Source organism: Enoplosus armatus, chromosome 16 (genome assembly GCF_043641665.1).
Source record: "Enoplosus armatus isolate fEnoArm2 chromosome 16, fEnoArm2.hap1, whole genome shotgun sequence".
In the NCBI taxonomy this organism is placed as follows: Eukaryota; Metazoa; Chordata; class Actinopteri; order Centrarchiformes; family Enoplosidae; genus Enoplosus; species Enoplosus armatus.
The window spans coordinates 19,417,920-19,433,356 of record NC_092195.1 but is presented as its reverse complement, the minus strand read 5'-3'; the positions used below and the strand labels follow the sequence as shown (position 1 = coordinate 19,433,356).

Sequence of the window (15,437 nt, the reverse complement as noted above, 5' to 3'; positions counted from 1 at the left end):
GTGATCTGTGATGGACCCGCCCCACAGTCCGCAGGTTCACTATCAAATCAGCTGACTGTAGCTTTGAGCTCTCGGCATGTTTATCAAAACAAGATGAGGAAGATATTTGTGTTGCTCCTCTTCTGTCACGTTGCATCTACAGGTGAGATCACACTGTAACTCTTCCCGTTTCTTCCTCTTACTGCTGTTGTTTTGGTGAAAGTTGTTGTTGTTGATTTGCTCTCTCTCTCATGTGTAGCGCGACGCTGTGGCCGGAAATTATAGTTTCGCTTTCATTGTGTCACACTGAACTTCAGTGTCATTTAGACTACATGTGTCCGTTTGACAGTGAAATAATATGATTATAACCATTTATTCTTATATACAAGACAGTGCGTGCCAATACGACACACACACACGCACACACACACACACACACACACACACACACACATGCCTGCCGCCGCCAGTTTAAAGGCAAAATGAATGTAAACTGGCCATCTACAATACTCAATGCACAACGTTTCAACTCATATATTAGCAATGGGAATTGGTCTGTAACATATTCTTTTGTGGCCCATTGTGATTTAACAGATTTAAATTGATCTTTTTGGCTGAAAACCTTCGTTGTCTTACAGTGAAACACTCCCTGAAATATTTCCTTACTGCAACTTCTGGAGTCCCAAACTTTCCAGAGTTTGTGGGTGCTGCGATGGTTGATGACGTTCAGGTGGGTTACTGCGACAGCAACATCAAGACGGCAGAACCCAAACAGGACTGGATGAGAAAATTAATAAAGGATGACCCACAGCACCTGGAGTGGTATGCTCTGAAGTGTTTTGGTAATCAGCAGGTCTTCAGAGCCAACATTGACAGCTTAAAGCAACGCTTAAACCACACTGGAGGTACAGTATGTTTATGTTCATGTTCATATTTAACTTTTTACAGGTGAAATGTTTTCTCCTTCAGATATTACTATTACTATTTTTGTTCAACCAAAATCAGACCAAGTCCACACCCTTAAACCTGACCAACACCTGCAGGTAGATATGCTGTAGGAGTTGTGAGATGACTTACTGAAGGATGGACCAGTTAAGTCACACAGACTGTCTTCCAGCCCTGTTGGAACACAATCATCTTCATGTTTCCCAACCGGCCCTCTGTGTGTTCCTGCCTTTGCCACTCACTTGACTCACCACCTGCCTACACACCTGTCATTAGCGGCAGCGTACGTGCCTAAACTCACTGACTCTGTTGGACATCATCTGCCAAATAGCTTGGCGGTCTTGCCTGCCACCCCGGCGTTAGCCTCACTCCAGCCTCACTGTGGCACTCCTAAGGCTGTAATTCTGGCAGAGAGAGTAGCTATCCACCCCGATAGGTAAGGGAGTCCCACAGCCGTGGGTCACCCCTGCCTGTGCGTCCATGTTCAATGTCTCTTTTGTAATGCCTATAAAGGAGAGTCCTCCTGGTTCCCTTCGTGCATGGTGCAAATGGTCTCTGTGGTAAAATCTCTTTTTCCCAGCAGCCTCTCTGTCTCTCTGTGAGCCGTCCACACTGTCCCGATGATGAGTGGCTTCCACTGAGCCAGTAATTGGTGCCTGTGGCCTCTGTGGTGAAGATGTGATATTAACTGTTAATAGTTAACTGTGCTGGGATGTCTCTCTGTCTCTGTTTGTCTCTCAGGTGCCCACATCTTACAGAGGATGAACGGCTGTGAGTGGGATGATGAGACTGGAGAGGTTATTGGTTTTAATCAGTATGGTTATGATGGAGAAGACTTCATAGCGTTGGACTTGAAGACGTTGACGTGGATTGCTCCGAAACCACAGGCTGTCATCACCAAACTGAGATGGGATGCTGAGAAAGCGAGATTGGAGTACAATAAAAACTACTACATCCACAAATGCCCTGACTGGCTGAAGAAGTATGTGCACTATGGGAGGAGCTTTCTGCAGAGAACAGGTGAGATGACATGACCTGATGTACCGTTGTACATGGACTCAATGTTCATGTTTCTTTTCTGAAACAATATTTAGACACATGCTTCATCTTTGTGTCTCTCCAGAGCTGCCCTCAGTGTCTCTCCTCCAGAAGACTCCCTCCTCTCCAGTCAGCTGCCACGCTACAGGTTTCTACCCTAAAAGAGCCTCACTGTTCTGGAGGAAAGATGGAGAGGAGCTCCATGAGGACGTGGACCACGGAGAGATCCTCCACAACAACGACGGAACCTTCCAGATGAGCGTTGACCTGAAACTTTCATCAGTCACACCTGAAGACTGGAGGAGGTACGACTGTGTGTTTCAGCTCTCTGGTGTAGAGGACGACATCGTCACCGGACTGGACAAAGCAGCGATCAGGACCAACTGGGGTGAGACTGGAACAGAAGTGCCTCTGGTTATGTTTATGGTCTTGTATAGTTGTTTGTCTGTTACCTAGCGGGATATCTCAAAAACTGCGTAACAGATTTCTGCGAAATTTTGTGGACAGTTGGACCATAAACCAAGAAGCACTCATTATAAATTGATGTGTATACTACCACCATGTCAACGTCAACTTTATTGAACATAAAACATAATAAATGCATAACACAAGATACAAATATGTAAAAACAAATGCTTCATCCAAATTGAGTATTTAAGTTATTTACGACACATTTGTTTGACCAATAATGATTGACAGCACTGCTAACTCTTCTAGAACCACACACACACACACACACACACACACACACACAGCATGGCTTGTTGCAGTGTGAATGTTCTGGTTTGGTTCCAGGTTCTCCCTCAGGGTTTCCAGCTGGTCCTGTTATTGGAGCTGTTGTAGGACTGCTGCTCCTCCTGGCGGTCTGCTGCACTGGACTCTTCTTCTACAGAAGGAACAATAATGGTGAGGACCAGAGATGTTTCCACTCCACTAACGAATTTAGAATAAATACCTGTGATACTCCTGTCCTGCATATTTTGTGAGGTACTTCTGGGAAGTCAATTCATTTTGACAAGTGATGGTGAAGCACAAAGTGCATTTTTTTCTTTTTCACCTTTCATGAATTATGAAATGTTAATCATATTTTATCATTGTTTTCTCTCATCTGTACTTCAGGCTTCCGGCTTGCTAACAGTAAGTAGTCTACCTTGAAACATTTCAATTTGATTTCCTCTCTTCCCCTCGTGGATATGCAACTAATATCTTGTTCACCATAAAAACAAATGTCCTACATCATGTGGATTCCCATATGAGAAAGATTTCACTTTTACTATTTATTTACTACTTGTCTTGACAGGGGGACAGTGAAGATTAGAAGAGGATGATGAACTCCACTGAGTGAGGAGTCAACAAAATCACAACATTTTCCCAGACAGGATTTTCTTTGAGGGAAAACTCTGGAGAGTACTGATGTTGCTGAAAGGGGTGTCACACTAACACACACTAACCCTAACCCATTAATACAAATGGCTCACAGCACATTGTCACTGATGCAGGACTGACAGAGCGGGCGGTTGTCTGATGACTGTAAGACTCAACAAATATGATCCGGAAGACGCACACAGTCTGTTTGAGAGGTAAAACACTCAGTGACACTCTGTGACACCAGCACGGTGACGGTGGGTACCTGGGACAGCTCCCAGATCAGCACACTGGACAGCGGTCATGAGAGTCCGTCATGTTGAAACACCTCAGCTGTCTTTACGCAGAAACAACTGTGGCACATATGATTTTATAAGCTCTGTTATTTTGTGGGGAAAGCAGGTATAGTCTGCATTTTGGTTCCTGCAGACTGCCACATGTCCAGCCACCTTCAGTATTTCCTTTTTTTTCTCCATCTGTTCAAGCAGGTTGGTTCTCTTGTAAACAAGGATCTGATGTCTGGCCAAGATGATAGAGTGAGACAGAGACAGGCGTTGTGTTGAAAATGTAATATGCAACATGAGTGGGATCTTTGAGAGTGAAGGCTGCATTGTTTTATTCATTGATGTGTGCAATAAAAGTCCAAAACCGCCAATATAGATGGTATTGTGCAATATGTGAAATAATTCATAAATGCATTTGTCCAAAAAACCTACAAATAAGATGTTTTTGCTGGCAGGAAACATTTATGTACTTTATAGGTGTAGTTTAGGCCCAGTGTCACTGTGGGCTCACGTGTTTTAACTTCCTGGTTGATATTTATGTATGATACATTTCATATGAGTCGTTATGTGATGTAATTAGAGAACGATATTCATTAAATTAGCCTATTACCTTTATTACATTATTAGTAGAAATGTTCTCACACACACGATGATGTCTTTCTTGTGTAAATCGTCATATTTCTCAGTTATTCTCCTCTCGTCATATCCCACTAATGTCCCGATCACATGTCAAACTGAATGAAACTATTTCTTTTTCAGTTTTCAAAGCAACATCAAGAAGAACAACACAGTGACCAACTCAGTGCTGTACAATTCAAACAAGGTTCCCTGTTCAAAACAGAATCTCCAATTCATATTTCAGTTTGAGGTGAGGTGAACACCCCCCCCCCCCCCAGTCCCTCATTTAGCTGAGTCAGAATAGAGACCCTCCCACCATGAGCAAACAGCAAAACAACACAGCTGAACCAGCTCGGTCCTTTACCCACACGTCTTCATCAAAACAGGATCTTCATCAAACAAGATGAAAGTGTTATTGTTGTTGCTTCTCTTCTGTCACGTTTCATCACCAGGTGAGATCACATTTTAAATCTCTACTTGAAGCTCTTTGTTCCTGCGCAGCTCCAAGAAACTTCTTTAGTTTCACTTTTACCTCAACTTGATCAGACTATATGTTTTTGAATCACACTGAATGCATCATATTTATGATGAGTGTGATGATGATGATGTGTGTATATTTATACTGAATGTATGAACCTTGTTTGTCCTGCAGTCAAACACTCCCTGAAGTTTTTCTGCACTGCATCTTCTGGAGTCCCAAACCTCCCAGAGTTTGTGGCTGCTGTCCTGGTTGATGACATTCTGGCGGGTTACTGCGACAGCAACAAAAAGACAGTAGAACCAAAACAGGACTGGGTGACAACATTATTAGAAGACAATCCTCAGCAGTTGGAGATGTACACTGCAGAGTGTGTTGAGAGTCAACCAAACTTCTTCAAAGCCAAGATTTATGATTTGAAGCAACGGTTCAACCAAAGTGGAGGTAAAGTTTGTAATCTGTTATATTTCACTTGTTACTGCTGTTCTGCATCTTAGTTGTAAAGTAAAGTGACGTTCTACAGGTCCTCAAGATAATAATAACCTTCTTTACATGAAATAGTAAATCATATAAATCATGTCATCATCAGTGCATCACTCAATACACAATATGTTTAAGATCATCTTTCCTCTGGAGATATCATCTGTACATCATGTTCATGGAGTCTCTGTCTCTGTCTCTGTCTCAGGTGTCCACGTTTTACAGAGGATGAACGGCTGTGAGTGGGCTGATGAGACTGGACCGGCAAGAGCTCTCTGCTGAGAACAGGTAGAACCACATGACCTGATGTAGTTTCATGGACCTGACCTGACATTATTTTCCATCAAAGCTGAGACTGTGATAGCCAGCTGTGAGCCATAAAAACAGGCAGATCCTTCTTCTCTGACTGTAGTGAGTTTCTTTAGTGGTGGTGTAGTTCTCTTCTCTGTCTATGTACAGACAATGTGGAGGTTCTGTAGCAGATGGGTTGTTATTTAACTGTCATGGATGTATGGATCTGTACATGTAGTGCTGACAGTCATGATGTAAACACGTGTAATAACATGCACACAACAATTTTCAATTTCTAATGTGCAGTTACATTACAATGAATGTGAACCAACATAGTGACGTAGTGATACCATTGAAATGTTTTCTTTTGTCAATTTTACAAACATGATTAACATTGATTGACTGAACATATCATTAGCAACAAATATTCAATATGTGCATATCAACAGTCATATGATACTTGTACAGATGTGATCACTCAGAAACATTTACTACAGAGCTTGTTTCTCTCACTGTATGACAACAGTCAACATATTGTGCACTGAGTTTTCTCCACTTAGATAGAGCAGTTTTTTGAGGATCGGGGAGATGAGGATCTCAGGATATATATGATTTATTTTTTCAAAGAAAACCACACTCACATCTTTATATTTGTCACAGTAAAGTCAGAAGTGAGATTCTGTCTCAACCTCTCTTTGATGACAGAGTGAACACAGCCTGGCCTCCCTGGGCAGCCTGTTCGGCCTGTGACGGCCTGTTTCTACGGCCCGGCTGTGTCCACTCGGCCCGTACGTTGTCAACATCTTTCTTAGTTTTCTGTCGGTCACGGTGGTCAGGTACTCTTCCACCGTGTACTCTCTGTTTAGGGTCAAATAGAATTCTAATTTACTTTGTGATTTGGTGGTTTTGTTACAGTATGTGATGTGATTTTCTCTCTCTCTCCAGAGCTTCCCTCAGTGTCTCTCCTCCAGAAGACTCCCTCCTCTCCAGTCAGCTGCCACGCTACAGGTTTCCACCCTAAAAGAGCCTCACTGTTCTGGAGGAAAGATGGAGAGGAGCTCCATGAGGACGTGGACCACGGAGAGATCCTCCCCAACAACGACGGAACCTTCCAGATGAGCGTTGACCTGAACCTTTCATCAGTCACACCTGAAGACTGGAGGAGGTACGACTGTGTGTTTCAGCTCTCTGGTGTAGACGACGACATCGTCACCGGACTGGACAAAGCAGCGATCAGGACCAACTGGGGTGAGACTGAGATTAGAGGGTGCTGAGTGGGACTGCATGTCTGTGGCTTGTTATTTTATCTTTTGTCGTCCAATTTAGCTGAGAATTCATCTTCAAAACTACACTACTACAATCAAAACTAATGATAATAAACCAACTGCGTAATTTTATTAAACCAGTGCATGCTGCTCGCCCCGGGATCACTGGTCAGATCAGGTGAGTCTAACAAGATTATCAGCAGGTCCTTCTTGATTTTCTCTTTAAAGCATTTTACAGACCATATTGTTTTTACCACACAAACGACAGGTTTGTGCTGCCGGTCCGCTCTTTACTTAACTCAGAATAATACAGAACAAGGCCAATGTTGAAACCTACAAAACGTGATTTTCTTCCAATGTATCTACTTTGCTAAACTGAAGAGAACTTTGTTATATTTATATTTATTTATCTGCAGTATCAGTGTCTGTCTTTCAAATCCAACACATTTTAATATATTTTTACAGACACACACTTTTAAGGTAATAGCTTAAATCATTGATTATATTGTACTAACTCAACAAGTCAGTCTTAGTTCACAGCAACAAACCCACGTTGTTGGATGGATCGATGTACTTCTGTTCTAACCTGCTTTATCTGTACCGGTCTTGGTTTCTTATTGTTGTTTCTTTGTTCAACAGTGAAGCCCAGTCACATGACCGTCCCCATCGGTGCTGCTGCAGTGGTTGTTCTTGCTCTCGTCCTCATCGCTGCCGCTGGATTCATGATTTACAAAAGGAAGAAAGGTGAGAGAGAAAAATGGAAAGATTATCTGCTTAATTGACTTCTTCAGTACTTTGATTTTAGTCCTTGAGTTGATGCTTGTGTAACGCCCTTAACAACAACAGATCATCACTTGAATGAAAGGATTAATGATGCAGTTTGGCTAAAAGCCCAATAACTCATTTCCATTTTAACTCGTGGTTACACTTGGTTCAACTGCAGGTTGCAAAATTGAGTTCCCTGAGCGACCACCAGTCAGCGCTGTAAGGCTCAGAGCCTGTGACTCATGATAATATGACTATACCATGATGATGAGGGGGAGCAGTGATGAGAAAAGAAATAAAGTAAGGACTGAACAGGAGGGTAGAATAGATTTATTTTTCAGTTTGAGTGAGTAGAAGAGGGGATCACACTCACTGGGGAAAAGGTGGAGAAAGATGTTCATTCAGAACTGTAACTGAAATGATTTGTCTTCCATCTTGTAAGTAAAACTTACTTTTATTCTATTTTAACTGATCTGAAATTCTTTATGCTGTAGATTTAAAACTGTTTCACATTGTTGTGAAACTGATGAACTTGGAACTAGAATTATTAGAAACTTACCATATGATAGTAATTGTCCAGTTTACAATAATTAATACTAACAATAGGAACCGGGCTTTGCTACTTTCTTTGTGGCCCATTTTGATGGAACAAAAGTTCAAATGCTCAATTAATTGACAACTAGTTAGACAATACATTTATGAAAAGACATGTAGTGAGCAAACCTGAAAGCCTGTTTGTCTTACAGTGAAACCTCCCGACACACCGTCTGAGGATTCTGAGCAGATGGAGGTCGTCAGCCATCAGGTGGAGACGGAAAGTTCAAGTGACGAGGTTTCACAGGACAAGATATTGGTGACACAGGAGAAAGTACGGAGCACCACCAGATCTTCAGAGACGTGTCACAAGATTTGAAGAAGTGCTTAAACTAAACTGGAAGTATGTTACTGACAGTATATTTTACCTCCACAGATGCGGCTTCCATTATAAACACTTCTATTATTATATATTAGTCTGACACTTTGGTCACTGTTGGCCCAGCCATCCACATCCACCTCTTCTCGAAGAGGTTTTGCAGCTCGATAACATGGATTTGAACAAACCACTGACGCTGTCTTTTTTTCTTGTAACAACAGTCTCTTTAACAACCAGGACAACATGGTACATTTCTCATACACATCACAGGTTTATAAAGTTCCACATCCCAGCTCTACTGCACTGACGACTGTGTATCCATCCATATAAATAACTACAGATTAGATCAGATGAACTCTACTGACCACAGTGTGTTCGTCCATCCCCGCAGGCAGCATCGAGCCAACATCTGCAGGTGGACACAGCTGCTGGTTGTGTGAAATCTGTGACTGATCAACAGACCGTGCAGGACACAAAGACTGTCTCCCAGTCTCTGCCTTCTGACCAGATGTCAGTCTGCTGAACAAGAGATCCTTTTCTGAAACTCTCCTCCAGTGGAAGCTTCTAGAGCAGCCTCAGGACAGTCTAGTCTGTAGTTTCTCACAGGAAGAGGATGTTGTTGGACTGATCCACTGGCTGCTGTAAGATGTAGGAGACTGAAGAAGCATTTAAGGAGTTTTATTCTCTTCGCATTTTAACATTTTGTACGTATTGTTGGAAGGAGCCTGAGAACAAAGAATTTCATTGCCAACGACTGCTTCACTGTAATTGTTGTGCATATGACAAATAAAGAACTTGAACTTGATTGTAATTTCTCATTCCCTTCCTGTCAAGTGAAAATCATGTATATCCAAAATGTGTGATTTTGAATGAGATTTTGTTTATGATAAACTGAAGGAAGAAGTGTTCCTTTATTGATTGAGAAAATTCTCCTACTTCTTCAGCGAAATAAACTATTAAAACCCAAACTTTTAAGAGAAGAGGAGATTAAACTGCCCAACAGTATATAAAGTAGTTCAAATGAGCTCAACCTGAAACATCTGCAGCAGTAAAATGCAGCAGAAATATTGATCCAGAAACATCAGATATAATAAGAAAACACTGTCAGGGAGCATTTTACTGCAACATGAGAACTTTTGATACTTTAAGTACATTTTGCTGATAATACTCACACACTTTTACTCAAGTAAGGTTTTGAATGCAGGACTTGCAGTGGGGTATTTTCACTGTGTGGTACTAGTACTTTATTAAGTAGAAAGGATCCGAGTACTTCTCCCACCCCTGGCCATCTGCTCATGAAGACGCTGGAGTGAAGGAGGATGCCCCCTCTGGTGGAAAACATTTCCTCCAGGCTCACCGCAGCCCGGACGCCAGTGGAGGAGGGAGGTGACGCGTTATCCAACTGGAAAGCACCAAGTTCACCGTTAATCCGACAGGAAGACTCAACTCCTCTGGTACGTGGCTGAAGCCCACTTCAAACCGGAACATGAAGACCTTGGTGCTGTTGCCTCTCTTGTGCCACGTCGCATTTCCAGGTCAGACCGCGCTGTCGACTTTTCCTTTCGACTCTGGCTGAAAGCAGTTTGTGTTCATGTTTTGCCTGACGCGCATTGTTGCTGTCATGACGGTGCTCAACTGAACAAACTGCCCTCTTCATGCAATAACCCTCTTAATGTTGATATTTCAGCCTGCACTACACGAGGCAACACTGAACATGCATGACAGGTGTTTTGTACTTTTGGAGCGGTGGGGACTGTTAGTTATCTAACTATGTAACTGACCTAACTCAGAAATGTGTTTGTCCCACAGTGAAACACTCTCTGAAGTATCTGCTCGCTTCCTCTTATGGAGTCAGAGGCGGCCCAGAGTTTCTGGCAGCCGCAGTGGTTGATGAAGTTCAGGTGGGTTACTGTGACAGCAACCGACCAAAACCAGAAGCCAAAGGCGACTGGCTTGAAAGATTTCCCCAGCAGCTGCAGTGGTACACTGACAGGATTTATCATAACCAGCAGTACTTCAAAGTCACCATTGAGAGTTTGATGCAGCGCTTCAACCAAACTGGAGGTATGTTCACTTTTTACTGCTAAAATGTTTTTCATCCTCGTTTGTTAGAAAGATGCAAATATATATAGTCTCCATTTTCAACTGCAAACACATGCATGTGCACACACACAAAGAGTAGCCCCTGCATGTCCATCCTGCATCCACCAGTGGTGTTATTCAGCTGTCTGACTGGTGTTTCGGCCCTGATGGGTTCACAATGTAAACAGTAGGAATACCGCCTTCACATTTTTTGCAGGAGCCTCAGGACTCCACCTCAGCGTGTGCGTCATGCAGCTCACATGAAGCCACACCACCTTCACGAGTGGAAATAAACTGTTGGTATCAGCAGGGACGTAGCCAAGGTATACTAATCTTCACAGCATGCGTTACCTCCCGGGCATCCCGCCGCCTGAGATGTCTCTCCTTGTCAAGTTTCACTTTTGAGTGAACATGCATTTGTGACTAGTGATGTGGTCTATAAAAGGACAAAAGACATTTACCCTGTAGTGGTCCTCCACTAACTGTAGGTACATTAGGCCAGTAGTTTCACAAATATTCTCTGCTTGGCTGGGACCACATCGACAGTGTTGAGCTGTGGCTTTTTCAAAAACTTGCACTGGCTCGTCGCTCACATCTCTGTTTGGCTATGACTTCACGTACATCACTCACTCATGCTGTGATGCTCATATGTGAAGGCCGGATAAATCACATCACTTTCCTCATGGAAAGCATGAGAAGCACGTTTTTTTTATCTGAATGCACCTTCAGTCGTCCACACTGTCCAGATGATGATTGGCTGCGAGCGGCCTCCGTCGGGCCAATGACAGCAGGAGGTGTAGCTCCTCTGTTGTGGTGTCTGTGGATCAGTGTGTCTCTGTGGTAAAGATGTGATATCAGCGGATAACAGATGACTGGGCTGTGATCTCACTCTGGTTTACTGAAGTCTCTGTCTCTGTCTCTCTCTCAGGTGTCCACATTTTCCAGAGGGTGAACGGCTGTGAGTGGGACGATGAGACTAATGAGGTCAAAGGTTTTAATCAGTATGGTTATGATGGAGAAGACTTCTTAGCATTTGACCCAAGAACAATGACATGGATCGCTCCAAAACAGCAGGCTGTCATCACCAAACACGAGTGGGACAGAGACAGATCGAGAAATATGTTTTGGAAATACGCCATTAGCCACGAGTGCATTGAGTTCCTTAAGGAGTATGTGGACTACGTAAAGAGCTCGTTGCGTCGTCCAGAGCTTCCCTCAGTGTCTCTCCTCCAGAAGACTCCCTCCTCTCCAGTCAGCTGCCACGCTACAGGTTTCCACCCTAAAGGAGCCTCACTGTTCTGGAGGAAAGATGGAGAGGAGCTCCATGAGGACGTGGACCACGGAGAGATCCTCCCCAACAACGACGGAACCTTCCAGATGAGCGTTGACCTGAAACTTTCATCAGTCACACCTGAAGACTGGAGGAGGTACGACTGTGTGTTTCAGCTCTCTGGTGTAGAGGACGACATCGTCACCGGACTGGACAAAGCAGCGATCAGGACCAACTGGGGTGAGACTGAGATTAGAGGGTGCTGAGTGGGACTGCATGTCTGTGGCTTGTTTTAGTTTTTATCCACCAAAACTACTACTACTAATTATAACTAATTATCGCCCCAGGATCACTGGTCAGATCAGGTGAGTCTAACAAGATTATCAGCAGATCCTTCTTGATTTTCTTAAAGCCATAGAAAGTTTTAAGGCATTTTACCGACCGTAACAGGCTGCACTGTCGGCGCATGCGCACTAAGATGATGATTTAGTATGAATGTATTTATATATTCATTTACAGTGTGTATGAATAAATCGTTGGATGGATGCATGTGCTTCTGTTCTAACCTGCTTCATCTGAATCATTTTGAATGTATGTTTTTGTTCAACAGTGAAGCCCAGTCACATGACCGTCCCCATCATCGCTGCAGGTGTTGTTCCTCTCGTCCTTTTCACTGCCGCTGGATTCGTGGTGTACAAAAGGAAGAAAGGTGAGAGAGACAAATGGAAAGACTATCTGCTTTGATTTTAGTCTTTGAGTTGATGCTTTTATCCAAGTTGCAAGATTGAAACAAGCACAAAAGGTGAGGAAAGATATTCTGGCATTTACGACTGTAACTGAAATGATTTGTCTTCTGTTTTGATTTCAGCCAAATGCCCTCCACCTTGTGAGTAAAACATTATGCTTTAGATTAAATAGAGTTTCAGATTATTGTGCATTACAAAGCTCAGTGCAGGATTTGTTTCTGACCTTACAGTTCCTGACAACTCTGAGCTCTGAGAAACTGAATCCTGAGACCCGATTGACAAACACACTCAATGAGCTTCCTCATGGATGGATGAACTAAGTACTTTGACGTGTCACATTATGTAGCCTTACAGAATTAAAAGAGACTAAAAGATGGCTTCCTGCAACGAAAGTGAGGAGTTGGATGAGAAGATCGATATCAGTGACAAGTCTGAGGAGGGTGAGTTCCCAGACAAGTTTAACTTAACTTAGCATGAACACTGGAAGAAGTGAGCAAACAGCGAGCCAATGGCAATAGTTTATATATTTATTTATTATAAAGCCATGCTGTTTGGACTATTAAAACGTATGTATGTCAAAGAGTCTATTCAGAATTGTACACAAACTTACGTAAGGTATTACGTTCAATATTTAGGTTCATTGTACAGTTAATTGTTATGTGCTGTTATTGTTTTTATGCAAAGACTGTAATGAAATATGCATACAGATTTAATGCAGACTGAAAGTGTTTTTTGCTTATGGTTACTTCCTGTTGCAGAGTTTAGGGAAGCTGCGGCGTGCTGCTCTGTGTTGGAGTAGAGGAAGTTAGCCAAAGATACTTTCGTCATTGTTTAGACCTCATCCTTGAAGCCTTTGAGTTCGTCTCATTCTGGAGTGCCAAGCTGTAAAAGGCACATTGCTCCCGTCTGGTGAGAAAGAACTCATTCCAACATCGCCTGCCAACTAAAAGCTTTTACACTATATCTTATAATATAATATTATTATATAACCAGGTGTGGCTGCTGAGTCTGAGCCACCCTCCTCATGGCCGTCTGTCACCCTCCTAAACTCAGAATACATCTTCTACACACATTTTGTGAAGTGAATAAAAATTGCTATCCACGTTGATGTTGTTACAATATCCAGTCATGTTGATACACTTTCTCTTTGTGCTGATATCTCACCATATATAATCAGTAACTATGGGCCCATATTTACTGAATGCACATGGTGAGATAACAGCTCAATCCCAAACCTTCCTGTCCCTTGCAAAGTACTGGACAAAGGTGGATATAAACAACACGTGTTTCAATCTGATTTCAGATCTGACTGAAATCATTTGAAAGATGAACTTCCATTTCAGTTCTGCTTGACCTGCTGTCTTTGACACAATTAATTATGATATTCTAATCAAAAGGCTCAGAGGTTTAGTTGGTCCGTCAGGCCCTCAGTCCAATAAACAAGCTGCTGAACTGTACTGGACTAGATATGTTTTATATTAAAATAAACATTGTAAACTTGTAAAAGTTCATAAAAACCACGTACAAGAAATGCCCCTGTCTCTGAAGTACAATAAGCTAATCAGGAAACTCTGAGTCACACTGGACTCTGAACTTTACTTTGAAAGTCACATGAGTAACATAACTAGGCTATTTTTATCACTTGAAAAAACATATCAGGGTATAAATTTCAAGCTGTAACAGGCAGTAACAGGTTCGTGTATTCGTCTGAAACAGGTTAGATTACTGTAACGCTCTCTAGGTTATACAAATAAACATAAACGGCTCATTCAGAAGGCAGCAGCCAGAGTCCTCACATGTACATGCAAAGCCAAACATATACTGTAGTTTTCAGCTTGAGATCATCAGGCAATGAGATCAATCCATGTTTCTGTGGGGTTTGTCTGTGTTTTTTGGTTGGTTTTCTTGCATCTCATGTGTTACATTCTTCTGTATGTGTTACTTGTTGCTGTATGCACTTTACTTGTAATAAAATGTCCCATGTAAATAGAAATGCTTCGCTTTTCTTCTTCGTCAACAATCTGTGAAACGACCATTCATTGTCATGCATAACAATAAAGTTTGTCAATCGAATTGGATTTGGCTGTTTAATACGAGTATTCGACTATTTGTTCCTCTTTTTTATATATGGACCATCAAGCAACACTTTTGAACTATTGAGCTGGACCAAAGTAGATATGAGTAGATATGAGTCTCGGGCCAACTCAGGGAACTGAGTGCAACACAGTTGGCCAGAGAAGCTGGCTGCTGTAGTCTGATAGGGCAGGGGGGACGGACCACTGAACGAACATGGCTGTGCGTTGCAAGGTAGTGAGAGGCCTCACCGCTGCACAAGACGCTCCCAAAGCTGGGACTAATTCAACCAAAGTTTGAACATTTTGCAGCATCAACAAGGAATGCAAATGATCAGATTGAACCGGCCACCGGAATACAGTAGATCTGTCTTCATCAGGAAGCTCTGAAGCCACACCATCAGCTGTACAGTAAAACAAAAAAAGTGGGGACTGACGGGTTGTTTTAGGGTTTCATTTTCTTATTTGGAGTCCGGGGATGAGGTGGAAACCCCCCCACAGTCCCTCATTTAGCTGAGTCAGAATAGAGACCCTCCCACCTCCCACCATGAGCAAACAGCAAAACAACACAGCTGAACCAGCTCGGTCCTTTACCCACACGTCTTCATCAAAACAGGATCTTCATCAAACAAGATGAAAGTGTTATTGTTGTTGCTTCTCTTCTGTCACGTTTCATCACCAGGTGAGATCACATTTTAAATCTCTACTTGAAGCTCTTTGTTCCTGCGCAGCTCCAAGAAACTTCTTTAGTTTCACTTTTACCTGAACTTGATCAGACTATATGTTTTTGAATCACACTGAATGCATCACATTTATGATGAGTGTGATGATGATGATGTGTGTATA

The 15,437-nt window shown here is 42.5% G+C and overlaps 2 protein-coding genes across 2 annotated transcripts; both read left to right on the top strand.

The window, feature by feature from the left end:
• Positions 1 to 50: 50 nt before the first annotated feature.
• LOC139299279 (uncharacterized) lies at positions 51 to 9,226 on the top strand. The gene is made up of 12 exons (XM_070922186.1): positions 51 to 142; positions 618 to 884; positions 1,666 to 1,944; positions 2,048 to 2,350; positions 2,758 to 2,944; positions 3,575 to 3,636; positions 4,882 to 5,151; positions 5,443 to 5,475; positions 6,424 to 6,726; positions 7,383 to 7,487; positions 8,255 to 8,445; positions 8,813 to 9,226. The coding sequence occupies exons 1-11, from the start codon at positions 94 to 96 to the stop codon at positions 8,419 to 8,421; spliced, it is 2,025 nt and encodes a 674-aa protein (XP_070778287.1). The 5' UTR covers positions 51 to 93; the 3' UTR covers positions 8,422 to 8,445; positions 8,813 to 9,226.
• Positions 9,227 to 9,907: 681 nt separating this feature from the next.
• Positions 9,908 to 13,413, top strand: LOC139298541 (major histocompatibility complex class I-related gene protein-like). Its single transcript, XM_070921184.1, has 7 exons — positions 9,908 to 9,956; positions 10,231 to 10,485; positions 11,432 to 12,013; positions 12,384 to 12,482; positions 12,642 to 12,659; positions 12,750 to 12,959; positions 13,278 to 13,413. Exons 1-6 carry the CDS (start codon positions 9,908 to 9,910, stop codon positions 12,770 to 12,772), a joined length of 1,026 nt encoding a protein of 341 aa, XP_070777285.1. The 3' UTR covers positions 12,773 to 12,959; positions 13,278 to 13,413.
• The last annotated feature ends 2,024 nt before the right edge of the window (positions 13,414 to 15,437 follow it).